The 27,993-nt window shown below is 40.0% G+C and overlaps 1 protein-coding gene across 1 annotated transcript; it reads right to left on the bottom strand.

The window, feature by feature from the left end:
* Positions 1-51: 51 nt before the first annotated feature.
* Positions 52-27,749, bottom strand: Znf317 (zinc finger protein 317). The gene is made up of 10 exons (XM_036192808.1): positions 27,563-27,749; positions 25,598-25,664; positions 24,816-24,891; positions 16,169-16,335; positions 8,966-9,178; positions 8,060-8,199; positions 7,395-7,521; positions 5,827-5,922; positions 4,475-4,557; positions 52-3,068 (listed from the first exon to the last, which is right to left on the bottom strand). The coding sequence occupies exons 5-10, from the start codon at positions 8,994-8,996 to the stop codon at positions 1,749-1,751; spliced, it is 1,797 nt and encodes a 598-aa protein (XP_036048701.1). The 5' UTR covers positions 8,997-9,178; positions 16,169-16,335; positions 24,816-24,891; positions 25,598-25,664; positions 27,563-27,749; the 3' UTR covers positions 52-1,748.
* Between the last annotated feature and the right edge of the window lie 244 nt (positions 27,750-27,993).

Raw genomic sequence — 27,993 nt, 5'->3', positions numbered from 1 at the left:
AGGATAGGAAACTCACTTCCAACCAATAAAGCAAACAGAAACAAATAGCCATCCCATTATAAACTTGTAATCAATTTTATTGTTTTCTCAGGTAATAGAAATTCTTGATGTAATCTATCAAGCACCAACGTAAATTCTTTCACAAGTCACAATATAGACTAGAATCGCTGTGACTTCTTTAGAGTGTCCTCTTTAGACTGGGTTTTCATTTTCAGGGATCACACAATGAATTTAAAAACAAACAAAAAAAAAAAAAACAGACTTTTTTTCCCATGAGCTTTTTCTCAGAAAGCCACATAAAGACTTCAGTTTATCAGTCAATGGCCAGGGTTATGGAATGTAGAGAATACTAGTTACAAGAAAAACTGCCAAAGATTTCTTAATGTAGCACCACTTGCTAATCATATAAAACCATAAGTCTTCTGCTGTAGGAGTTTAACATGCATACTGGGGAAGCAACTAGAGATCTCTGTTATTGTTTTGGGCAGAAAGCCACAAGCAACCAAAGGATCTATCTACATTAGGAAGCTTCATGCTTTGACCACAACACATCTGATACATACTAAAAATACTCACATTACCCGGTGTATAGCATCACACAATTCTAAATATGCCATTGGTTAGGTTAAGTTTCCCAAAGGGAAATTAAGATAGGAATTAAGCTATATACATATTGTTTGTGATGGGGCTAAGAGTTATTCAGAGGACCATAACCTTAAAAATAAAAAAGATCAAGAAAACTAAAGAGCTGGACTCTGTTGTCATTATGAAAGACTTGTAAATACAACCCTACATTCATACACTGTGGCTAAAGGAATTTCACAGAGTTAGCATCAGTGTAAATCCTCATACATTTCCAGAAAGAACTGCAAATTGCATCTTTTTTCTTTTAAAAAGCTGTAAAAATTTTCTCCTAATGTGAGTGTTCATAGGGATCATAATAACCACAGAATGAATGATATTATTATTCTCAAACTCAGCACTATTACAGTAGTACACATAATTCTTTGACATGGATGACTTCTGTGTATTATAGGCTATTTTGGTAGCATCTCTGATGTCATCTTTCTATATGCCTGTAGCACGTCTCTCCCCATTCTCAAAATGAAATATCTTTCCAGACATTGACAAATGCCCTGAAGAGCAAAACTTCCCCAGGTTGAGAACCAATGCTGCCTGAAAAGATTTTCACAAACAGCATGTATGTCAGAATTTGAGTGCCACACAGCATTTCTGCCAGATGCTTTTTCTCTTTAAAAAGATCAAGCATCTTGGCTTATGAGCCAACAATAAACAGCTGGCCAGTTTGCTCACCTCTTTTTATGGACTTTTCCATGTCTCTTACTTCTGTGATTTTTCTCTTTACTCTGATTTTTGCCCTGAGGAACAAATGTGACAGGAGGAAAGCTTTCCCCAGTCACTGTATTGATAAAGAATCACTCTAGTGTGTCCACAAACTGTTGCTGAATTTAACACCAAATGCCCAAGCTGAAGATTCTCTCCCTAAGTTCTTGTGTATTTGAGAGCATAAAGTATGCTGAAAGTTTCTTGATACTCAATACAAAATTTTTCCCATTCCATTTTCTCACCGAGACCCCAAGTGCTGAACACCAACTCAAGTCTTCTCAATCTTTATACAAACTGAATTTTTCCTAATTTCTATATGATCCCTTGTGTTCTGTATGTGGAGAGTTCATCAGAGATTTGTGACTTCTTAAACTTGCCAGGTTTCCTTTGCATCTGAGCACTCATTGAAGCCTTTTCCACATGGATGGGGCAAAGAGCTTCTCTCCCTGGTGGGTTTTCACATGACTCCTAAGTGATGAATGGTCGCTGAAGGCTTTCCCACAAACAAGGCATTCATAGGGCTTTTCCCCGGTATGGATCCTCCGGTGTACAGTAAGGTTGGAACCTATGCTGAAGGCTTTTCCACAATGGTCACACTCGTATGGCTTCTCACCTGTATGACTTCTCATGTGTGTCTTCAGGGTGGATTGGTTCCTGAAGGCTTTTCCGCATTGCTGACAATCCACACGCTTCTTGACAAGATGGATGCTCATGTGCCTCCTTTGGGACAGGTAATCATCAAAGACCTTCCCACAGGAAGTGCATTCATAGTGTCTCTCTTGAGTGTGTATCTTTTTGTGTGCAGTGAGGTTGGAACTTGCACTGAAGGCTTTCCCACAGAGATCACAGCCATAAGGTTTCTCCCCAGTATGAGAGTTCATATGTGTCTTCAGGACAGACTGGTTTCGGAAGGTTTTCCCACACTGGTGACATTCAACTGGTTTCTTTACAATATGAATCCTCACGTGTTTCCTCCTTGACAGGAGGTCACTGAAGGACTTCCCACATTCTTTGCACTCATATGTCTTCTCCACCATGTGGTTCTTCTTATGCAAATTGAAGTTGGACTTCCATCGGAAGGCTTTGCCACACTGTGTACACTCATAAGGCTTTTCCCCAGTATGGTTGCGGACATGCTCCTTCAGGTGGGAGGGGTGCTGGAAGGCTTTTCCACAGTTCTGACACTCATAGGGCCTCTCTCCAGTGTGTGTCCGCTTGTGGGCTATGAGGTGGCAGCTCCTGCCATAGGCTTTGCCACACTCATCACATTTGTAGGGTCTTTCACCAGTGTGAACTCGCATGTGTATCTTCAGAGCAGAGAGGGTCCGGAAGGCATTACCACACTGACTACAGCCAAAGGGCTTCTGTCTCAGGTGAGTTCTTGCGTGGCTTCTTAGAGCTGAGGGGTCATTGAAGGCTTTGCCACAGTTGCTGCAATCATAAGGCTTCTCGCCAGTGTGAATCCTACGATGCCTTGTAAGAGAAGCACTGGTAGTGAAGGTTTTCTGGCACTGGTGACATTCATACATTTTTCTCCCATCATACAAGCTCATGTGCTGAGTCAGGTTTGTCCTGGTCTTGAAAGCAATTCCACAGCTGTGGTGGTGATAGGGCCTCTGGCTTGTGGACCTTCCTACTGGCTGAGTAAGGTGAGGGCTAATACTGAAGATTTCAAACAAATGGGTGAATTCAGAAGATTTCTCCAAAAGATGAGATTTTTCCTGTTGGTTAAGAGATGAGAGCTGACTTCAGCATTTATAACAGCCCTTATTTCATTTTACGTTTTTGGTGCTGATGGTTGAATCAAAGGCCTAGTGAACACACAGCATGGGCTTCAGCATTAGTCTATAGGCCCAGCCTCTTTAAATATTATCTCTGAATAAAGCAGCACCAATAGAAATCCATTGCTATGACTGTGTTGAATAGTTCCATGTCAACTTGACACAAGCTAACAACACCAGAGAGGAGAGAACACCAGTTAAGAAAGCACTTCATTAACATGGGGCTATAGGGAAGCATGTAGGGCATTTTCTTAATTAGTGATCTCTGGGGGAGAGCCCAGTCTGTAGTGGGTGGTGCCATCCCTGGGCTGGTGCTCCTGAGTTCTTTAAAAAAGCAGGCTGCCTTGGGGAAAAAAAGCTTTGGGGAGCAAGCCAGTGAGCAGCATCCCTCCATGGCTTCTGCCATCAGCTCCTGCCTCCAGGTCCCCTGTTTGACTTCCTTCAGTGATGGGCTGTGGATGTGGAAGTGTAACTCAGACAAACCCTTTCTTCTACAAACTGCTCTTGGTCATCGTGTTTTATCACAGCAATTATACCCAAACAAAGAGAATAACCAACGAAGTCACTGTTCTTGTTTCATTTGAGCTTTATCAAGATAAAAAGCAGCTTGAGGTGGTGGTGGCACTCACTCATAATCCCAACTCAGAAGGCTAAAGCAGAAGAATTTCGAATACCAGGCTAGTCAAGATCTTGGCTTGTTAAAATAAATAAAAGTAGAAAATGTGGCTGCTGTGCCATTAGGCTCCATGTGTACTATACTATAATGCTTTTTTTGGTAAGCAATCTTTGTTCACTGTTTAAAATAAAATTACGCTCCATCACACATTATAGAAATATTTACTTATCAGAACTCTAAAAGAGAAAGTCTGGGGCTAGATTTGGGATCCTGCCTAAACTGACAATACAGTGAGTCTCATTTTAATGCCAATGGGTTGAATATCAAGATTTCAGCAATCCCAGTCCTAAACTATTTAAAGACAAAAATAACTATATTAATACTGAACATATACTAATAAAGTTATTTACATGTTTTACATGCCACAATATATTGGGTATCATAGGCAATGTAACAATAATGTAGAGCATATAGCAAGGTATATACAGGTTCTATCAATGAAAAGTGACATTTTATACAAAGAAACTGAGCACTTTTAGAGCTTGGTAGACACAGTGAGTTCACTGGAATCAGCTCACTAGAACACAGGTACTAAGTTACAACTGTAACTTAGCACTATGGAACTCTTGTTTCCTCTAGAGTAGGTCACTTGACTAGTTCTTGAGTGAGCTGACGAGTGGCTGCCTTGGCTTCTACAGAAAGACAAAAATATATCCTAGGAAAATCTTACCAATGTCATTCCATCAGATGTTTCTTCCCCAAAAATATCTTCCATAACAAGAGACCATTTTATTTTAGCTGGAGTTCCCCAATCTGAAAGACAAAAATTGGAAAATTTGACTCATTCAAAAACAAAGTGAGATGATAATAATGAAAAGCAGACCTCCGTAAATTCTAATGATATACAAGGAAAGGCAAGGCAAAGGGAAGGACATACAAATGAATCAAATGATATGTCAAATTCAAAGCTAAAGGAACACAGAGACGAAGTCTACAGATCAAAAGGTTTATGAAAGAATAGTTGGATAATAAGACAAAGAACACTTCCTATTTCCTAGTTAACATTATCAAATGGGCTTCCATATTAATGTTTTGAATGTATTTGTTCAAGGGTCCGTGTGTTAAAGAGTTGGCCTTGGTATAGTGACACTGACATGTCAGAACCTTTAAATGGGTGGGACCAACTGTGAGGTAATTAGGTCACTGATTACACTTTTCTTAGATGGAATCAATATCGGTCTTAGAATGTTAATTACCTCCTGTAAGAGAAGGCTGTCTCATAAAGGCAGATATGATATGCATATGACTCCAACATTGAGGAGGGTTGGGCAAGAGAATCATGAATTCAAGGCCAGCTTGAGCTACAGTGAGACCCTGTCTGGAAAAAAAAAAGAAGAAACAAATAGTGGACAGTTACATAACACCAGCACCGGTCACTCCTAGCTTTCTTGCTTCCTATTTCCCAATGTGATATTAGCTTTGAATACGGTTATGCTACCATGCTGTCATGGATAATCTTACTATTAACTTGCCTGGATTTAGTTTGACCATGGAAACATAGCCTGGGTGAGACTAAGAGAGTGATTCTAAAATAATTTTAACTGAAGAGGGGGAAGATCCACCGTAAATGCTGTCTGTAGCATCCTACCAGCTAGGTGGAGGTGGAGGCAAGGACTGGACAAAAAGGACAAAATGAGCTGAGTACAGCATTGTCTCTCTCTCCTTTCTCTCTGTCTCTGTCTCTGTCTCTCCTCTCTACTTCTGGGAGACAAATACTAAGTGATCAGTCACTTGACCTTCCTGTTGCCAGGTCATTCCTGCCATGATGGACTGAACCTTGAAAATGTGACCAAATAAACTCTTTTTCCCTTAAGTCACTTTGTGCCTGCTGTACAAATGCAGTCTGTCTTGTTATGTCATAGCTAGCCCAAAATAATGGGCACCATGTTCCTGAATTGATACAAATGTGAGCTAAATAATCCTCTAGGTCATTTTGTAACAGAAACAGGAAAGCAACAATGCATTCCTTCCACTCCAATCACTGAAAAGAGCTCCAGCAAAATCCCATCTGTGTTTACTCACCTGGAGAGGTACCCCATTGAATGCCTCTCTCCTCCATCCTCAGCTCCTCTTCTTGCTCCAGGTGTGAGATGAGGCTGGGTTTGCCAACCTGATACCCTACTCAAGGAGAAAGACACATGTTGAAGGAGGACCTTGCAGAGGATAACCCTTCCATTAGACGGGGATCAACAATTTGGTCTTCAGGATTTTCTGAAAGTGGACAAGGCTGATTTAGGAGCAGCAAAATGATCGTGTTACATTTCTAAGGGACAGAGTAAAAATCTTTAATGAAAACCAAATGCACACATACTCATACATTTTGCCATTCAAAAGAATGTGGATTTTTTTGTTTTAAGTGCTGGGAATGAAAACCGAGGCCTTACATAATCTATAAAACCACTCTACCAGTGACCTATACCTCAGACAAGAATAGAAACTTAAAAAAAAGTATATATATATATTCATACGGATATTTGTGTTTTAATTTTATATATCAGCCGTGGGTTCCCCTGTTCTCCCCCCCTGTGGCCCCCTTCCCCCCAGCCCCTTCCCCCCATTCCCATCTCCTCCAGGGCAAAGACTCCCCTGAGGAATCAGCTCAACCTGGTAGATTCAGTATAGGCAGGTCCAGTTCCCTCCTTCCAGGCTGAGCAAAGTGTCCCTGCATAAGCCCCAGCTCATGAACTAAGGACAGGTCCAGGTCCCACTGCCTGGGTGCCTCCCAAACAGTTCAAGCTATTCAATTGTCTCACTTATCCAGAGGGCCTGATCCAGTTGGAGGCTCCACAGCTTTTGGCTTATAATTCACGTGTTTCCATTAGTTTGGCTATTTGTCCCTGTGCTTTTTCCAATCTTGGTCTCAACAATTCACACTCTTACAATCCCTCCTCTTTCTGGACAACTGGACTCCTGGAGCTCCACCTGGGGCCTGGCCAAGGATCTCTGCATCCACTTCCATCAGTTACCGGATGAGAGTTCTAGCACGACAGTTAGGGTGTTTGGCCATCTGATCACCAGAATAGAAACTTTTAAAGACAAATTTTTGTAATTTTAAATTTTGTTAATTTTAATAAATTTATTTTTCTGTGTGTGTGCTTGCCCATGTTCAGAGGGCACATGAGGTCATTGGGCATCCTGATCTATCACTCTACTTCACTCCCTGGAGAAAGGGTGTCTCCCTGAACCTGGAGCTAGGCTATTGTCCAATAATCTCCAGCAATTATCTTGTCTCCACCTTCTATATCTGTGAAATTTACAGATGTTATCTGCAATGACATCCAGCTTTGTATGTTCTGCTAGGAATTTGAACTCAGGTTGTCATACTACATAGTAAATCACCTTACTTACTCACCATTCTCCATCAACAAGAATGGGGACCTCTTACTTTAGAAACTTATGGTTAAGCTCAGTTACATACTTGAAAACCTCCAAGCTCAATGTAATGAACAGGTCCTACTACCAGAGAACCTATGGGGTGGGGGTACTAGTTCTTAACTTTGTTACAAACCCCATTTATGTCTTGGGTCAAAACAAGTACTAGATAAAACATCTTATCCCTAAACAGGTAAGGGGAACGATGGTAGCCTTACCCAGTGAAGTCAGGTTGCTATAATTCTCCAGCATTACATCTTTGTATAGTTTTCTCTGGGAAGAATCTAGCAGGGGCCACTCTTTCTCAGTAAAATCCACAGCAATATCTTGGAATGTCACAGAGTCCTGGAATACCATACACATTTGGGGTCAGTGAGAAACCAGCTCATAAGAAGACAACAGAGGCAGAAGGTGTCCGTGAGAAATCTGATGTGTGACTTCAAGATATGGTCTGCTGAAGGTTTCTGTATATGTGTTGGCTTCAAGATATGGTCTCCTGAAGGTTTCTGTATATGTGTTGGAAGAATATTCCCACAATGTCTCTTCCCTTTGAGGAGCTCTTAGTCTGCCTTACAGCTACCACTACAACTCTGACAAGAAGAAAACTGCTTTCCCCTTCTAGGGCAGCTGAGGGCTTGTAGCTTTACTGCCTTTCCGACTCACAGTTGATTCTGAGCACTCTGCAAACCGAAGAAAAACATTTGTCACTTCCTCTAACTTCCCTAGTGGTGATTACAGCCTCTTAACTTTCCTTGTTGTCCTGGCTTGACCAGGCATTCACAGACCTGGATGAGTATCTAAAAGAGTTCCAACATGGAATGGTGGTGGTGAGGGTGTCCTAAAATGTACTTGTCCCACCCTTGGGCCTTGAGATCCTATGTACCTGAGAAGAAACCCGAGTTGGTGTATCAGGCTCTGGAGCACAGCAAGCAAACAAATGCAAATTCTGCTGACAGGAATGGTATTTTGAAGGAAGAGGAAGTTCTGATTCCTGGCTACCTGGAGAGCCCTGAGAGGACATAGCTAAGATAAGAAAATAAAATCCTTCAGGTTCATCTGTTCTCTCAGAAAGGATATTCAAATAACTCACATACACACAACACAACCCACCACACACACCCCTCTACTTATTCACAAACAAGGACAGAAAAGAGGATGTTGGTGTATACAACCATGAGCAGCAATGTATCCTGCACATGACTTGCTTAGGCCCATGTATGACTTCAGGTATTTTTTTTTTTTTTTTAAGTTTTAAAGACATATCTTCAGGATGAGAGAGACTCATGTATAAACAAAAGATTCATTTATGCTTTACAGTTACACATATAGCTGAAGATCATTTTAGGCACTTTTCCAAAACAGCTATTTTGACTACAACCTGTCATTAGAGGTAAGATATAGAATTTCCCATGAGTGGCAACGTAGCTATCCTCACAAAGTTTCAGAATTGGGATTTTCAGATTAAGGATGCTCAATCTCTACACAGTCCCATTTTCTCAGTGAGGAAACTGAAGTCCCAAGATGTAAAGCTGTTGCCTTTCCCCAATTTATCAAAACAATAGATCACATGAGGGGAAATTTCACCTTTACTTTCTTCACTATGCATGTCACATACACATGCTCTTCTTTGTCCCAAACCCACACATGCCCATAGTCAGTCATATGAACTACACCATCATGCAGTTCACCCATCCTGTCTCAGTAGCTTACATATACACATCTCCTCTGTCTCAGGCATGGCCAGAGACATATATACTCATTCACTGAGGGCAAGAACAAAAGAACTCACCAAACGTGGGAGACAGACCCAGGGTAGCCATCCTTGGGGGCACAGGCAAACTTAGCTGGATGGAGGAGTGTGTGACGAGGCTTTTCACAGCTGACAGCTGGCATGAGAGCACTTCAAAGGCTGCCTCTCTTACTCAGTGAGGAGAACTCTTGAGTTTTGTTTCTTTTCATTTCTTTTGACCCTTAAGTTGTCTGATAATGGGCCAACATCAACCTAAACAAAGAGGAATTCAAAGCATTTCCACTAACATCAGGAACAAGTCAGAACTAAGGGCTATTTGAAGGGTCCTGTCATAACCCAATACAGTAGAAGTTTTCTAAAATATATACATGTATGAAAGTGATCTAAAAGGGATCACCAAATAATGGGAGATAGAACCTCAACCTGACATCACTCGTCACCAAGTCAAACTTCTAGTTCTGGGAATTGGTTACATATAATTGAGTTTTTGACCAAAGAGACCCCATGGAAATATCTAAACAACCCTGGCTGTTTCCAAGGCTATCGATTGCTCTTTACAAACTGATGGTAAGGCTCTATTGCTGAGGACAACACCTCAGTAACTCATTAAACAGGGGGAAGTTGAGTGGGTGCCCAACTAGACTTAACCCCTACTGACTAGGGTTCATGGTACTGAACATACGCTGCCTGCTGTCAAACAAGACAGGTAAACACCAACTCAGCTACAGATCCTGATGGTGTCCCACGTGCAAGCTATGCTAGCACAATAGAGGTACAGAACTTGGAGTGACCAACCAATCAGTGATTGGAACTAAAACTCATTCCATGAGAGGAATATATCCCTGATGATGCTCGAGTGGCCAAGAACCTGAAATTACACAGGCTAGGGACATAGTGGTACACCAAATACCATTCTTCTTCTGATGAATGCAACAATAAAATGACTTCTAAGGACATTCTGTTACACTCATAGATCACTGTCTGCACAGTCATCATCAGAGAAGCTTCTTCCTCTTGTGGACAGGGACAAATACAGAAACCCTCAATGAGCAGAAAGCGGGAGACTTTGGAACACTCAATCCTAAATGGGATACCTCCATCAAATCCCTCCTATCAGGATTGAGGGAATCCTGTGGAAAAGGAGGTGAAAAGTCTGTACCAGCCAGAGGGGCTGGAGGACACCAAGAAAACAAGGCCCTCTAAACACAGCAGACCAATGCACATAAGCACTCAGAGACTGTGGTAGCATTCCTAGGGCCCACGTGGGTCTGGGCTAGATGGAGTCTCAGCACTGAGAGGAAAAGTGGACACAAGCTCAATTCGACCCAGAAGCTCTCTCTAACTGACAACTGCTCGCATAAGAAACGTGAGTTTTCTCCAATGGAGTCTCACTGGAGAAACAAATCACTCTTAAGGGTAGGCCTCAGGACCAGCATTAGATAAGCAACAGAAAATGGAACAAAAAGAGGTGGGGGGAAGAAATAGTAAATATGATTTAAAAATAACTGCAAAAAATTCATAACAATGTTAAACATAGGGAAACTTAGAAGATTCTAAATAATGGTCTTTAACAACATGAAAAATGACTACAGTATACCCAGAAAAGTCAAAGGAACAGAAGAGGGCTAGAAAGAAATTTGGCATGTATAGACAAATAATCTTTCTTTCTTTCTCTTCCTCCCTCCCTCCCTCCCTCCCTCTCTCTCTCTCTCTCTCTCTCTCTCTCTCTCTCTCCCTCCCTCCCTCCCTCCCTCCCTCCCTCCCTTTTTCTTTTCCCCCTTTCTCCTTCCTCCTTTCCTTTCCTTTTTTCCTTTTGCTTTTTCAAGACAAGGTTTTGTTTGTATAACAGTCCTGGCTGTCCTGGAACTCGCTCTGTACAACAGGTTGTCTCAAACTCACAGAGATCCACCTGCCTCTGCCTCCAGAGTGCTGGGATTAAAGGCGTGTGTCATCACTCCCAGCAACAAACAATTTTTCAGTAAGAGCACAAAGCAATTCAATACCAAAGGACTTTTATGATCAATGCTTAGAAGATTTATTCATTTCATTATTTGAAAAAGTAAGGTGACCTTTATTTTCATTACAGACACAAAAATGGTTCTGAGTTAAAAACCAAAACACCTTTTTAGTGATTAATTATGCACCAAGTATACAACAGCAAATTGTTTGTTGCTGGGAGTGGTGAGTCATGAAGTCAGATTCACTCATGAAGAGAAAAAGCAGAGTGTTTTTGCCGGGGGCTGTGGAGAAAGCAAGGGAGGATTACTCTTTACTGGATTTCCAGTTTCAGTTTAAAATGATAGAAAAGTTCAAAAGTTACATTGGGGAATGTAGTCCATCGTGAATGTATGGACCACCACTGAACTGAACAATAAGGGCTAAGTATTGTTTTATTTCATTTCAAAAAAAAAAAAGACTGATTGATTTCTATGTTTATAAGTGTTTTGCCTGCATATATGTATGTGTCATGTGTTCCTAGTGCCTGTAAAGATTAAAAAAAGCAACAAAAAAACAACAACAAAAAACAGTGTCATATCCCCTGGAACTGGGGGAACAGTTCTGAGTTGCCACAGGATGTTGGGAACCAAACAAAAGTCCTCTGTAATACCAAGTGCTCTTACCTGCTTAGTTAGACCGCCTATCACTTATTTTATCTCAGTACTTAAAGTGTTAAAAACTACTGTACAGAAGGAAAACTAGAGATAGCAACAAAAAATTACATTTCAAAACCTAGAAGAAAATGTTTTAGACATTTTTGCAATTATTACAAATGTTTAAAGAAATATTAATTTTAACTTAAACATTAATTTCCTTCATGATATATATCATTGTTACCCTGACGATATGTACAATTTTAACTGAATATGAGAATTTAAAATTAATTTTTTGAAGTTACAATGTAATTACATTATTTCCCCCTCCTTCCAATCCCTCCTGCATAAACCTGCATTCTTCTTTCAAATTTATGTGATGGTTTATAGGTAAAAAATATCATAAACCACATAAATTGACTTAAAGTCAAAAATCACATGATCATCTCAATAGCTAGAGAACAAGCATTTGGAAAAAATCCTCCATTATAAAAGTTCCAGAGAATTTAGTCCCAGAGAATTACCTCCCCAAATAAAAACTACTTATGAGAAATCAATGCCCAACATCATCCTAAGTGCAGCAAAGCTTGAAGCAATTCTACTGAAGCCAGGAACCAGATAGGGATATCCACTGTTCCCACTCCTTTTCAATACATGCTCAAAGTACCTGAGGACTAGGCAAGAAAAGAAGTTAAAGGGGTACAAACAATGAAGGAAGAAGTCACACTATCCCTATTTGCAGACAAGATGATACTACAGATTAGAGATCCCCAAAATTCTACCAGAAAACTTCAGAAAAACAAAACAAAACAAAAAAACAAATTCAGCAATATGGTAGGATACAGAATCAAGCTGAACACATTAATACCTTTCTATACACCAACAACAAACATACAGAGAAGGAGATCATGGACACACTCCCATTCATAATAGCCTCAAAGAAAATGAACTATCTAGGAATAAACCTAAACTTTAAACCTCTAAAGAAAGAGATAGAGAAAGACACTAGAAAATGGATTAGTTCACATTATGAAACTGATCATTATATCATAAGCTATTTACAGAGTCAATACAATCCCAACCAAAAGCCTTCCACTGTTCTTCAAAGAAATAAAAATATTATAAAACTCATATGGAACCACAAAAGGATAGCCAAAACAAAATGATTAAAAGGAACAAATGTTAGAGGGATTGCAATTCCAAATCTTATAAATTAGAGAGCCATAGTAAAGGCACCAAAACTGATGTGTAGACTAATGGAACACTACCACAGACACAAACATGAGAACACATGACTTCAGCCGCTTAATAGTTGACAAGTAGTCCAAAAGCATATGCTGAAAAAAGCTTCTTCAGAAACTTGTGGTGGGAAACTGGATGTCCACATGCAAATGCCTCTCACCTTGCACAAAAACTAACTCCAAATGGATTGAAGGCCTAGGTGTGAAATGTGAAACTCTGAAACTGCTAGAAGCAAACACAGGCAGTACCTCATAGGACAGGTGTAGAAAAGGACTTTCTGAATAGGATTCCATTTGCCTAAGAATTAAGGTCAACAATTGACAAGTGGGACCTTATGAAACCAAAAATCTTCTGCACAGCTAAAGAGACAATCAATCAGGTGAAGAGAAAGCCCACAGAATGAGAGAATCTTTGCCAGCTACAAATCTGACAGAGGATTAATATCCAGAATATACAAAGAACTCAAAAAGTAAAAAAAAAAAAAAAAAAAAAAAGATTCATTTGAAAAGTGGGAACCAAAATAAAGTTCTCATCAGAAGAAATATAACTAAGAAATATCTCAAAAACTGCTGTCTCTAGTGATTAGAGACGGAAATGAAAATCAAAAAAACTTTGAGATTTCACCTCACCACCGTCAGACTGGCCACTGACAACAAATGTTAAGTGTAAGGAAAAGGACCGTCATCCACTGGTGGTGGGACTGGAAAAGGACCATCATCCACTGGTGGTGGGACTGAAAAAGGACCGTCATCCACTGGTGGTGGGACTGAAAAAGGACCGTCATCCACTGGTGGTGGGACTGAAAAAGAACAGTCATCCACTGGTGGTGGGACTGGAAAAGGACCGTCATCCACTGGTGGTGGGACTGGAAAAGGACCGTCATCCACTGGTGGTGGGGCTGAAAACTGGTACAGTCACTACGGAAATTAGTGAGAAGTCTCAAAAAGCTAAAAATATATTCATCATATGATCAGCCTTTCACTCCTTGGCATATGCCCAAATGACCTGCCATCCAATTCCACAGCTATTTCTTCTTAGCCATGTCCAATGTTGCTTTATTCACAATTGCTTGGAAATGGAAACAACCTAGATGTCCTACAACTGATAAATGTATAAGTGGTACGTATCTACTATAGAATTCCATTTAGCAAAGAAAATGAAATCATGAACATTGCAAGTAAATGGATGGGACCAGAAAATATTATACTGAATTAAGGAAACCCAGACCCAGAAAGGCAAACAGTATGTTCTCTCTCATTAGACATTCCTAACTCAAAATCTTCAAATATGAGTGTATACCCTACAGTAACTATAGGAACCTGGAAAGTAAAACCAGGCTATTGCCAAGAAAGGGAGTTTGGGGAGCAATAGAGAGGTGAATGGCAATATAAAAATGACCTAATCAGGGAAACAGCAAAGGGAGGCTCTTTAGGGAGGGAAAGGAGGTAAATACAGAAGAGGCAGGCAGAGGGCAAAGGGGAATAGCAGAATTCAAGCCATCTGTTAGGTAGAATGAGAAAAGGGGGGATTTTAAGGAGCAGGGAGGGAGGCAAATACAGAAGATGAGGGAGCAGGGTAAAATAACAATAATGATGTCTAAAAAAGCCACAAAAATCATACTATTAACTGTTTTCCTTAAAAAACGATAGTCCACATAATCTGTGTATAAATATACATAGATATTTTTAATGAACTTTTCTCATCTGGTCTGTGTGTGCTCCCTCCAAGAGCCAAAAACCACCTAACCACAAAACAGCACCCCACCAGTGGCAGTGCTCATGACAATGATTCAATTCCAACCTGAGCTGGTTCTGCCAGGAAACAGAACCTAAAGCTCTTCTCAGAAGCCCTTAAAGGCTGGCTGAGGGCTCCTGACTACAACTCTCAGCACCACCACTGTCTGTCAGAGTCCCCAGGAGACCCACCCGGCTGTCCCACCTTTTAAGGTCCCCTTCATCTACCCTTATAAAACCTAACAAGCTTTTGCAGCTGGGTGCTGTCCTCCACTGTCTGAGGCAGTCCAGCAAGTTTTGTTTTGTTTTTTAATAAACAGTTTCATGTTGTACCATTTACACTAACCAAAACCCCAATACCAGACAAGGAGAACCCTCTTTTGGGTTGCTGACCATGGCTGTCCAAGAGACTCTCCAAATACTGCTGTTGCCCTTAGTTGCCCTGCAAAGGTACAAGGTAGAAGCCCATTGCTGAAGGTACCAAGCATTTGAGACACAGGGTCCAGAGGCCCCTGAGCTGGAACTGACTTGAATGCCTTCCTAAGGAGAGCTTTCATTGTATGGGATTATGGTGTGGTAAGCTTCCTCCTTAACTGCAGGAGAGAAGCAACCTACAGTCTTACTCAGCTATGAGGCATGATCCACAAGACGAGCATGGTATGATAACCCTAAAGGGGCAGTTGTTGCACACATACGTTGGTGGTAACCAATAGCTTTCTAGTTGAATTTAAGACTTGCTCTACTAAAGGGAAACCATGGCTAATACTGGAAACCTAACTAACTTCTCAGTGTTAGTCATGGATGGATCTTGGAGGAGAACCTATAACCCACACTTCACTAAAAAAGCGAAGTCTTTAACTACATTCTGAACATTTACCTACAGATAAGTGTAGTCCTCATCTGTCATCAAGAAAACTTCTCTTTGCAACAGAGACTACTACAGAAAACTACAACCAATAAAAACGAGTTGTAGAGCCCAGACTCAAAAGACTCCTGCACCTAAGGCTCAGAGATCATTTAGGAAAGTTGGGCAGAGAAACTGTAATAGCCAGAAGGTCAGGGAGTTTGCTGGGAGATTTTATTTTCTATTGGTCCCCCCCCCCCATAAAGGCTCACAATTATGACTGCTCAAATGTGAGCTGAACAAGAATAGCACCAATGCACCACCAAAGTGGATGGGGAAAAGTCCATAAAGCCTCAACTCTACAAACTACAGGCAACCAAGGAAAGCTGGGAACAGGAGAGGTGGCCCTCCCCAGGGAAGAGCACACCAGCTGGTCGTCCAGCGCCAAATGGTCAGCCTTGAAACTATACATACCAGTAACTTTATATGGACTGAGCAGGCTATGTTTAGGACTAATATGTACATACATATATGCATGCAATAATAATTAATGAAAAAATAGGCCATGATTTGAAGGAGAGTGGGGAGGGGTGTATGGAAGAATTCAGAAGGAGAAATGTAAAAGACTGTTTCTACATGCTGGTAACTTTGTAAGATCTGCATGGTTGAAAAGCCAAGGAGAAACCAGGCAGCAAGTCCTTGGAAAAATACAGCACAGTATCTCAGGATACAGACCAAAGGACAAGGCTTCTGTGAGGATGCTCCTGACCACCAGTCTCCCTAGGACTACAATCTCCCATTTGCTATCAGAACCTACTGTGGGCCTCATCACCTGTGGCCTTTGTGGAGGATCTTCTGATATTTCAACTGGTACCCTGGCCCAGAAACCCTCCATGGCCAATTGCACACATGCTTCTTTTCCTTTTCCCAGGAACTCCTGCTTCCAGCAGCCATAGGCAACTTTGCAGAACGCTGATCTCAACGGGATCCCAATCTTGTCTGAAAGACAACAGAATACCACAAATCCATAACTATGACTCAAACTTCCCTTCTCAGCCTAATACAATGAGAATAAAATACAAAAATAAAAAAATTATAAAAATTTCTGTGATAGCTTGAATGTAATTGGTCACCATAATCTAATAGGGAGTCAATGGCACTATTTGAAGGTGTGGCTTTGTTGGAGGGGATATGGCCTTGTTGGAGGAAGTGTGTCACTGTGGGGTCAAGCTTTGAGGTTTCCTATACTCGGCATATTGCCCAGTCTGTGAGTCAACTTCCTGTTGCCTGCAAGATGTAAGAATCTCAGCTATTTCTCCAGTACCACATCTGCCTGTCTGCCACCATGCTCCCTGCCATGATGATAATGGACTGAACCTCTGAAACTGTAAGTGAGCCATCCCAATTAAATATTTTTCTTATAAGAATTGCCATGGTCATGGTGTCTCTTTATAGCAATGAGCACACTAAGACAAATACATTATACATATTTGTATACAAAATATACATTCATGTATATTTTATTGAAAATGGAATTTAGAAACAACTGAAGTATTTGTAAAATAAAACATCCTTGATGGTTCTGTTTTAATAATATTTAATTAATTCTTTGAGAATTTCATAGTGTATTTTGATCATATTCTCCATACCACAGCTCCTTCCCCCCACCCACCTCTAATCCATGTCACAATTTTTATAAAGAATACACTGTCTAGAAGCAAATATCCTCATCTCAGGCTCTTACGGTCTTCCTTGGCGATGCCAAGTGTCTTGGAGCTGCTGCCTGACAAAGATCACAGTGCTTGGACAACTTGGACTGACCTTTCACTGTCCTTGGTGGAATTTAGCACAACTCTCGCCTATGTCTTTGGCATGTTTAATGTTTGAATTCCTTGCTCTTAAGGGCCCCTCACTGAAGGCTAGAACTGAGACAATGTAAAAATTCTTACAAAAGCCGATGTTAAGAGTAAAACTTATGTGTTGTGGAATGTCATTCTGTAAGCTGTGAATGTGTGTTGCTCTGATTGGTTGGTAAACAAAATGCTGATTGGCTAGTACCCAGACAGGAAGTATAGGCAGGATAAGCAGACATGGAGAATTCTGGGAAGAGGAAGGCTAAGTCAAGAATTGCCAGTTAGACACAGGAAGCAAGATGACAAGGCAAAACTGAGAAAAGGTACCAAGCCCCATGGCTAAATATAGATAAGAATGATGGGTTAATTTAAGTGTAAGAGCTAGATAGTAATAGGCCTGGGCTAATGGCCAAGCAGTTATAATTAATATAAGCTTCTGTGTGTTTACTTGGGGGAAGTGAGTGGGAGAGATTTGTCCCGACCACTAGCTAGCCAGGACACAGGAAAACTTCCAGCTACACTTATGGTGATTCCCTGGGAGAATTAGCTATTGAAAAAAACTCAGTATTCTATAGAACTTATTACTTAAGTGGTATTAATAAGCATGAGACATAGGATCTGGAACAAATTATTTAAGAAGAAAATCTTAGGGAAATTTTAGAAGCTGACAAACTATAACTGAATTATTAGATTCTCATGCTTTGCCCCAGAACTGTCTTCTCCAACTATTTCTAAGCCTTAGGAGCAGGGGTTTACATGTTACTCTACTAAATGCTCTGTGTTCTATGTTTAAATATTTAGAATGTTCTAATTTTTCACAAGTGGAAAAACTATACCTACAATAAATCTGTGAAGCTAAAATTGTATATTATATTAAATATTATTAATATACCTCTTTCCCCCTTAGAATGAATATCTAGATGACAAAATGCTTGAGCAGTATTATGAACATGCTTAAGCCTTTTGTTATGTGTTGGGAAATTATCTTTTGAAACGGTTTCATTTGCAGCCCCTTTAGCTGTGTACATATTACTTACACATGAGCAAAAACACCTGACTTGCCAAGCTGATGAATTAGTTTTGGATTCATTAAAACTGGGCAAGAGATACAAAGTAATAGTTAAAAACAGAACAGAATTTTATAGCTAGCCTGTTAACAAGAAAACAAGAAGGAGGGGTATCACTGGATGATGTAATTTAATGATGGAGAGCTTACCTGGCATTGGTTAAGGCTCTGGGTTTAATATTCAGCACTGCAAAAGAAATATCTGGGGAGATGGCACAATAATAAAGTGCTTGCCATGCATGCCTAAGGATGTGATTACAGATCCTACCACCAACAGAAAAAGCTGGCCATGGCAGTGCAAGTCCATGATCATATCACTGGAAACAAGGAAATGTTATCAACTTGGGACCTTGGGAGACTTACTGGCCAGCCAATCTAGCCAAAGCAGCAAGCTTTGGGCTCAATGATAGATTCTGTCTCAACACAGAAAAATAAGGTGGAGACTGATAAAGGCAGACATCCAACATCAACATCAACCTCTTGCCTACACACATATGAGTGAGTATATCCATACACAGACATGTGCACATATTCACAGACACAGGTGAAACAAAGAAAGAGACAGAAAAAGAAAGGAATGACCAAGATATTTAAATTATGTAGCTAAACTTGTCCCTTCTCTTTCTTTCCTACATTTTCTATCCAAATGATCAAATCCTGTCATTTCACTGAAAATATACGCAAAGTTCTGGCTTCTGCTCAGCATCTCCACTATAACTGCTCTTCTAAGTCTGAACCAGCCTGACTGGTCCCAGCTGGTCTCCTAAACCCTGCTGCTGTTGTCAACACTGTGAAATACAGGTGACACCACATCTTGCTGAAAACCTTCTGATGTCATCTCATTTTCTTCAGAACAGGTTTCAATACCCCAGGCAACCCACCATGACTATCTTCCCAGTCACTTGCTATGCTAGCTCAGCCCACACTGACTTCTTCACAGAGCCTCATACCCTGAGACATGCACATCCTTTAGGCCTCTGTCAATTGCTATCTTTGCTATCTCTTCCTTCCAATCTTCTTCCCTACACTGTGTCTGGTTGGCTCTTCTCTTCAGGTTTTTTTTTTTTTTTTTTTTTTTTTTTTTAAATTAAACTTTAAGGCTTTTGAAACTACTTTTAAAAATTTATTTTATAATTTAATTTGATTTAATTTGATTTAATTTGACATATCAGCCACAGATTCCCCTGTCCTCCCTCCTCCAGCACCTCCCCCCTGCCCACCCCCCATTCCCATCTCCTCCAGGGCAAGGACACCCCTGGGGATTCAGCTCAGTCTGGTAGATTCAATCCAGGCAGGCCCAGTCCCCTCCTCTCTTTGCCCAGGCTGAGCAAAATGTCCCTGCATAAGCCCCAGGTTCCAAACAGCCAGCTCATGCACTAAGGACAAGTCCCGGTTCCACTGCCTGGATGCCTCCCAAACAGTTCAAGTTAATCAACTGTCTCACTTATCCAAAGGGCCTGATCCAGTTGGGGGCTCCTTAGCTTATTGGTTCATAATTCATGTGTTTCCACTAGTTTGGCTATTTGTCCCTGTGCTTTTTCCAATCATGGTCTCAACAATTCTCGTTCATACAATCCCTCCTCTTTCTTGCTGATTGGACTCCTGGAGCTCCACCTAGGGCTGGCCAAGCATCTCTGCATCTGCTTCTATCAGTCACTGGATGAGAGTTCTCGAATGACGGTTAGGGTGTTTTGCCATTGGATCACCAAAGTAGATCAGTTGGGGCTTTCTCTCAACCATTGCCAGTAGTCTATTGTGGAGGTATCTTTGTGGATTTCTGGGGACCTCTTTAGCACTTTGCTTCTTCCTATTCCCATGGGGTCTTCATTAATCATGGTCTCTTTTTTCCTTGTTCTCCCTCTCCTGCTCCCCTAAGCTCTCTTTCCCACAACCCTTGCCCCAGCTTGTTCATGTAGATCTCATCCATTTCTCTGTCATTGGGTGATCCCTGTGTCTTTCTTAGGGTCTGAAACAGTACTTTCTATTTACTCCACTTACTATGCAAACCCTTGTTTTTTTTCATCCACATTTATTTTCCCCCCAAATACATATGTCCCCTTGATACACTTTACGAAGTTATAACAGGCTATATTTTACTACAAATAGATAAATATGGACATGAATAATCAATAAAGTAGAATTTAGAACTGGGAATACAGTTTAGTGAAAGAATGTTTACCTAGCAAGCATGAAGCCCTGGGTTTGAACCCAGGATAAAGAAACCCACAAAAATTTGAACACAATAAAGAAAGGTAAGGAGGGATGGAGGGAAGGATGAAACAAGGTCTTGTAAATCTTGCTGTGATCATCCCCAGAGAAATGAAGATATTCTAAAGAGTCCCTGATACCCTCCCTTTTATTACTGGACTAACTAGACAATTCAATCCTGAAAACAAAATTTGCCCAAGAATCTCATGCTGGGAAAAGGAATAGACTGAAGCCAGTGCCGTTCAGAAAGGGAACTAGTCTTCAATAAAGAGGCTTCTGATGGGGCTACAGAGATGACTCAGAGGTTAAGAGCACTGGCAGCTTGTCCACAGGACCTAGGTGCAATTCCCAGCACTCATACGGCAGACCAAGACTATAACTCCAGTTCCAGGGCTTCCAAAGAGACACACACAGGCAAAATATCAATGCACATAAAATAGAAATAAATTTTATATATATATATATATATATATATATATATATATATATATATATATATGATGAGGTTTCTGGCAATTTATCAGATCACCTTGAAGGGAACACCACACTTTCACTGGAACTGTTAATTATGCATACTTTGTCCCCTCTGCTTAAGCTGAAACCTCATGTCAGCACCAGTAGATGGACTTCTGGAGTCAATGCAACACTTTTTTTCCCACTGAGGAGTCAGTGAATGAATATCCCTTTCCTACTTTTTACTAGTATCTTTTCAAATGTCTTATTGAGAATGTTCACCAAGCCTAGTCTGCTAAAACTGGTAGGATCCAGGCTCTGACACTAACTCCAGCAATACTGCAAGTTCAAGCTGCCACAGTAGTGAACACTCTGAGTTGCCCAGGAATATCTTTTGGTTCCACAGTCACTGAAGCCTCTCACCATTTTGAGCATGTACAGGCAGAAGGTAGCACTTGGGGAACTGTTCGTTCTTTCTTCTAGGCTTTTGCCTACAAATGCTTACAGAAAACTGATCAGAGTTAGGCTATTGCTCTTGCTATCTCCAAACATCCACAGAAAATGGCCAGGAGGCATTGCTTCCTGCAATGGCTGGTTTAAAATGTCATCTTTCCACAACTAATAATCACCTGGGAGAGAGCTTCTAGTGAAGAATTCTCTGGACCAGGCTGCCCTGGGGTCATTCAGGAGGGAAAGTAGCTTGACTATTAGTTGACACAGACCACTATGGCAGCATTATTTCATGGGCTGTGTAAGGGTCTAAGAAGGTAGCTAAGTACTAGGAATCAGGTAGGCAGGCAGCATGGATGCATTCATTTTGCTCTGCCCTTGGCTGTGGATATAATATGGCCAACTGCCTTGCACTAAGACCTCTGCAACTGACTTGGAAAAAGCCTCTCCTCCTTCATTCTGTTTTTTGTTAGAGTACTTGTCACAGCAAGAGAAACAAAACTAAGATGCCCTGCCTCTAACATACTACACAGTTTACTTGGTTAGTTCTTTCTCTATATTTCTAAACAGGCGATACCCTCCAAGATTAGTTTTTTACTTCTCTTCCTTGTTCACTGTTCTGGAGCTGGAGTGAACACTCCTAACAGGAAAGTGGAGAGTCAATAAAAATGGGTAGAAATTGATCCTCACTTACTTGCATAGCAAGGCAGCTTCTATGAAGTAAGTTGCTTGCAAAAATTACAAAAAAAGAGGTGTATAAAGAATCTGAAGGATTGGGAATAGTTTCAAAGGTCCTGTGATATGAACAGTAACTATGGTACTATGACAGCACCTTGAGCCTCATCGTCTACTTCATGGAGCAAATTGGCCAGGTGGCTCAAACTGAGACAATGCCCCACCATCCAGGCTAGCCCTGTGGAATATGTCCAATGTTCTACAGTAATGCCAGCTCAAGAGGCCAATGGAGAGACTACTGATGCAGAATGAAGGTCACAAACAAGAGATCTCGAATACAGTTGCAGCAGAAGATAGGCTGGGTGAAGGCATATCTAGAAATAGGTACAGTGACTATTGACCCAGAAGTTTTCTGCAAGATACATAGAACAAGACAGTGGTAATCGGAATGACAGCATCATGGATGAAGTGGCATGCAGAGTTTTCAGAGACACCAAATTTTAGATTCTATGGTACCTGCTTTTGTAACACACTGAATATTATCCCCCTGGTTATTGTTTATTCAAATCTACTATTCAGACACATTTTTCTCTTCATTATGAACTAGGAGAAAATGGGGTTAACTAGGTGTGGGTGCCACTATCCCAGCTGGAATGCACAGGATCAGCAAGATGTTACATTGAACTATCTTTGGTTCCTTTCACTATAGAACTTAACCCAGACAAATACTTTGAGTGCCAGGTACTGGCCCCGAGGAAGCACTTCACCTGGTACTTAGCAGAACTTACTCTTGTCCATGCTTCCTTCTCACATGACAGCAGCTATACCTCACTTGTCAAATTTATGATCCAAAATTGAGTTTGGGATTCCAAACTGTACGTTATAAACTCCTTTTTTTTGTGGCTGCAATTCTTCCAATGTTCAATTTTATTTCCATATGACTTTACAAAACAGTGTCAGAGCATTTGTATTTAATTGCAACTATTACATACAGAACAGCACTTTTACTGAGGTTTGCCCTTGTTGGGCCTATTTCAATCAGTGCTAGCCATGCATGCAAACATACACAAAGCAATGAACACCACACGTTATTGTTTCTTCAATTTCACTACTACTCAAATTCATTTTCTCTCCATTATGACCTAGACTAGGAAAAAACAATACAAGTTGTATTCTCAATAAGTCAATAATATATCAATATATCTCAATAAATCAATAATATATCTGCTGTGATCTAGACCATGTCCCAGGGGCTAAAAGGGAAGAGTGTTGGCAGATGTTCTTTCTTACCCAGCAGTTCCCAAATAACCAATACAAAGACTTAATATTAATTACAAATGCTAGGCCAATAGCTCAGACTTATTACTAACCAGCTCTTACATTTTAAGTTAACCGATATTCCTTATTTATGTTCTTGCCACCTGGAGGTACTTTTATTAGTACAGCACATTCATCTGCTCCCTCTGTGTCTGGTTGGTAATTCTAGACTCCACCCTTCTTTATCCCAGCATCCTTAGTTTGGTTGTCCTGCCTATACTTACTGCCTGGCTACTGGCCAATCAGTTTTTTATTAACAATGAGAACAATGTATTTTCAGTGTACAGGATTATTCTACAGCATTTCTCCCTTTTTGTCTAATTAAAATGGAAAGTTTTAATCTAAATATAGTAAAACTATATATAACTAAATAGTTATCAAGTGAGAATTAGTTATAATATCCACTCCATTTGTATATGGCAAAATTAGAGAAAATACTCTATTATCTATCTTATCCTGGTGAGTTTACATTTTTACATTTAATTTACCTTTTTATCATAACTAATGAAAACTATAACAATATAGTCTTCAACTCCATCAAAGGCACCAGAAGGATATAATATTACCTAACAGCAGGGATATCTGGCTGCCTAGACAGTCACCCTATGTTTCCTCTGTAACATTGGGGCATTCATCCTTGGCTTACAGGCCTAGAATATCTGACAGAGACTTTTCTGAGAAACAGGGAATTTTCAAAGACTGTCTTACCTTGCCTTGGCAACGTTCGGTAGTCACTTTTTATTTGCATCCTGCTGGCCTAGTTTTGACAATGTTTTGTCAGCAATAGTTTTTTTGCCCAAATAGTGTGAGATATGTTTCCAACAAAATGTCAAGAAATGAAATTCAAGAGAAACTGCTACATTAATCCATATATCAAAAGATTCATAATATATGATAATCATATTTAGAAATTATATAATATGAAACAAACTATACAAGCATGGTGATGGATATCTTTAATTGCAGCATGGGGGAGGGAAAGACAGGTAGATATCTTTGAGTTTGAGGCCAACCTGATCTATACAGAGTTCTAGGTCTTCCAGGGTTGCATAATAAGACATTGTCTAAAAACAACAAAAAAATGTATGAAACACAAAACCCCCAAACAGTATTTCTACCTTGGAAGATGTCACAGTAATCTAGCCTAAGTCAGGAAAAGGAATAGTGTTACAAAATTAAATGAAGACAGTAATGAAGAAGCCAGAGCAGGTCTATGATCTCAGCAACTGAGAGGTGGAGGGATCAGGAGAGTTCAAAGTCACCCTCAGCTATCTGAGAAGTTCAAGGCCAGCTTGGGCTTCAAAGACCCTATCCCTCCCACACAAAGTTAGAAAAAAAGCCAGAAACCTGTGAAACAGAAAGTATGTTTAATAAATTGGATTGTCTAAGTCAAGCAAAGTTCTAATGTTTTTGTTTAAAATAAAATAAATAAATATCTAAACAGGAGTGGTACATACCTGTATAATCACAGAGGGAAGTTGAAACATGAAGATTATAAATTTGAGAAGCCAGTCTGGACTACATTGTAAGAGCCTGTTTAAATTTAAAAAAAAAAGATTAATTATAAATATTAGGAATATGTAGAACACAATAAAACTTAAGTGATTGTGAACAAACTTTGATTACATAACTTAAACATTATGTGGAAATAAAACTTCCTAAAGAAATTATTGTAACAAAATAGAAAACATGGATGCAACATAGTCTTCCAGAAACTCAAGCACAGCTTTAAATAAAGTTTACCCGAGCTGGGAGTGATGGCAAAACCCCTTACAGAACTCAGGCCTTTGAAGCAGGAAGATTGGGAGGCTACAAAAGAAGAGTGTATCTTTAAGACAAAAAAGTATGAGTAAGTATGTCTAGGCGCACACATGAAGGCCAGAGGACAACCACTGGGATCAGTCCTCTCCTTCCACCTTGCTGAGTCGGTCTCTCTGTTAGTTCTGCAGTCTGTTTTTCCTAGGACACCCGCTCCCGCACCCACACGCTTCTAGCCCATTTTACTGTCTTAGCCTTCCACTTTCCTATAAGGGGTGATGGGATGTGACATGTGTACTCAGGTTGTCCATCAGACCTGCTCTGCGGGTGATTTCAGTCTTCGAGCCATTAGACAGGGTCGTATGCAGCCCAGGTCGGCCTACAGATAGGCACGCAGTCTACACTGGCCCTGATCTCTACTTTCTAAGTGCTGAAATCATAGTGGTGTATCAACATGTCCAATAAATGGTGATATTCTTACCCCAAATATTCCAGATTTAGAGCAGGAAAAGCCTCTGCCTCATTTTAGGAGGATGGCTGGCATAAGCCTGAAATAGAAAAGGAAAACTTACCATAAATTATACACAAAAAATAGCAAACTGAAGTTCCAAATATCAAGAGAATGTGTCCTTTCTAAATAAGTTAGTTACTTATACAAATTCAGTGTACCTGAAGTCATTTGTCTTAATTCCACTATTCTTTGAACAGCAACAACAAACACAAAACAAAATGAACAGTTATTTGTCTATTCATTCATTATATCATCATTATATTGGCCAAGACAAGGTACTTGAATTTATCAACACCAGAAAGACAGTGGGAAAAAAGAACAGAAAAAAGAAAATACTTGGTAAAAGACTACAGCAATAAACCAGAAAAAGAGGAGAAAAAGCAAACAAATGGGCAAAATAGATAAACAAAATTAAACAACACCTCCAGAAAAAGACAAGTTCCTTGACCTAAATACACATAGAAAGAAAAATATTTGAGCACATGGGAAGTTCATTTCACTCATAGTCAGAAGGGAAACAGGACCATCTATGATTTTGCTAGACAAATTCATTAATGTATTTCAAGTCTCCAGCCAAATTATAGCAAGTGTGTATAATTCAAAGGAAGCATACATATTTACTTATTTTATTCAGGTGATAAAACTACCTATGAATAACATCCAAAATATTACACTAAATTAGTAGAAATTTTTTTATCAAGAATGTTGATCTCAGATTCACTGAGTACATTTGAAGAAAATGTAATTGGACACCCAAAGTCAAAGTTCTTAGTTATAAATAGTAACAGGTTAACTATAAAAGTGGCATAAATATGCTAATATTCTCAAGCTTAGAAACAGATTCAACAAACTTTGGAAACAGAAATCTCATACCTGGGTTTCATAATCTCATTTGAAAATATAAGGTATGACACTGCTGGAAAATGATGACTATCTGCTGAGTACAAGATACTTAGAAATCTCTAAATCACAAGAGTGGCGTACTTGCATCATTACGAACAACACGATTTTTATGAAAATACATAATAGTGCAATATGTATTTGGGGAACAGTAAAATCCACATAGTTAATTACAGGAGAGAGAGAAATATTCACTATAACAAGCGCATACAAGCTTTTAAGGTTTAATGATCTCCATCACAGTTTAGCTTGTAAATTTGCTCAATGATTACCTTTTCAAATTTTTCATAATATAAAAATAACCATTTTATTTCGATTTAAGTGTACAATTTACTGGCACCTAGTATGTCCATCATTGTGTAATCATTATCACTGATCTCTATAATCATGCTAATTATTTACAGATACTGTTGTCATCTGCTAGACTGCAAACAAAAATTTGGCCTCTGCAGAGAATATACTTGGTGCTGTATTTTTAATTATAATTTTGAGTATGAAAGTTATGACCTTTTTTCATGTCTATTGTAAAAGGATAAAGGGCAGACATAACGGGAAAAACTCAAGGCAAAACATTAGCGAATACAGTGTTGAATGAACTAACTTTCGAGTTAAATTGGCAGTGTGTAAAACTAAATGACAACTATTTTTACAAGTAATTTATTTGCATGAGGACTGTCAGCTAACAAACGCATAAAGTAACTGAAGATTTAACTTAAAATAGAAAAGGTATTATGCAAGTTTAACAGTATCAAAAACAGTGTGCTCATATCAGCGACGGTTTTAGAAAGAAAACCCACGCTAAGAACAATTCCTGACATCCGGTCACCCATGAACACCCCGCTGTACGAATTTTAAAACCAGGTCGGCAGAACCTCCCGTTGTCACCTAGAAGTGTTCTATCCCCAGTTCTCCTTGGTGGGCAGCTATGGGGACCAAAAGGGCGCGCCTCCTACGGTTTCTGGTGTCCTCAGCCCTGACAACTACTGCCCTCTGCTTACAGGAGCTAAAGGGTTTAGGGATGAAACCGCTGCTTACCGGACTGAGGGTGGAATCCAGGAAGCGGAAGTCTCCGCAGCTAAGACCGAAGGACTATAAGTTCATGTAAAAGGTTCCAAACGCTTGGGTGAACAAATGGGTCCGGACAGACAGAGGGGAGAAACCCCTAAACATTATTTCACACATGTGTTTCATTGCAATCGCTTTCTTAGGCTAATGGCTTCAATTTCACTTCCTCCTCCGAAATCTCGCGGAAGTTCATTGGCCGTTTATAATGGGGAACATTCACGGTGTGCATTTTGGGAAATGAAGTTTGACAGCTTTAATGAACCCTGCAGTCTTGAGGAACTAAGAAATCTCCTGGAAACCAATCAATGGCTTCTAAGAAGAATTACAATCGAAATGGTTTATGGGAAATGTAGTTCTTAAGTTTGACAGCCGTGAAAAGGATGCTTAAGTCTAGTGGGTAT

Source organism: Onychomys torridus, chromosome 7 (genome assembly GCF_903995425.1).
Source record: "Onychomys torridus chromosome 7, mOncTor1.1, whole genome shotgun sequence".
Taxonomy (NCBI): Eukaryota; Metazoa; Chordata; class Mammalia; order Rodentia; family Cricetidae; genus Onychomys; species Onychomys torridus.
The sequence above is the reverse complement of the archived record's forward strand: the minus strand, read 5'-3'. Positions and strand labels throughout refer to the sequence as shown.

What these genes read in the sequence shown, in the direction of transcription:
- Znf317 (XM_036192808.1), bottom strand. Translation starts at nt 8,996, where the DNA reads ATGGCTACCCTGGGTCTGTCTCCCACGTTTG. An exon ending in CAACTCGGGTTTCTTCTCAG is followed by an intron (nt 7,522 to 8,059) that starts GTACATAGGATC and finishes ATGGTATTCCAG; the next exon opens with GACTCTGTGACATTCCAAGA. An exon ending in TCAATGGGGTACCTCTCCAG is followed by an intron (nt 4,558 to 5,826) that starts GTGAGTAAACAC and finishes TTTGTCTTTCAG; the next exon opens with ATTGGGGAACTCCAGCTAAA.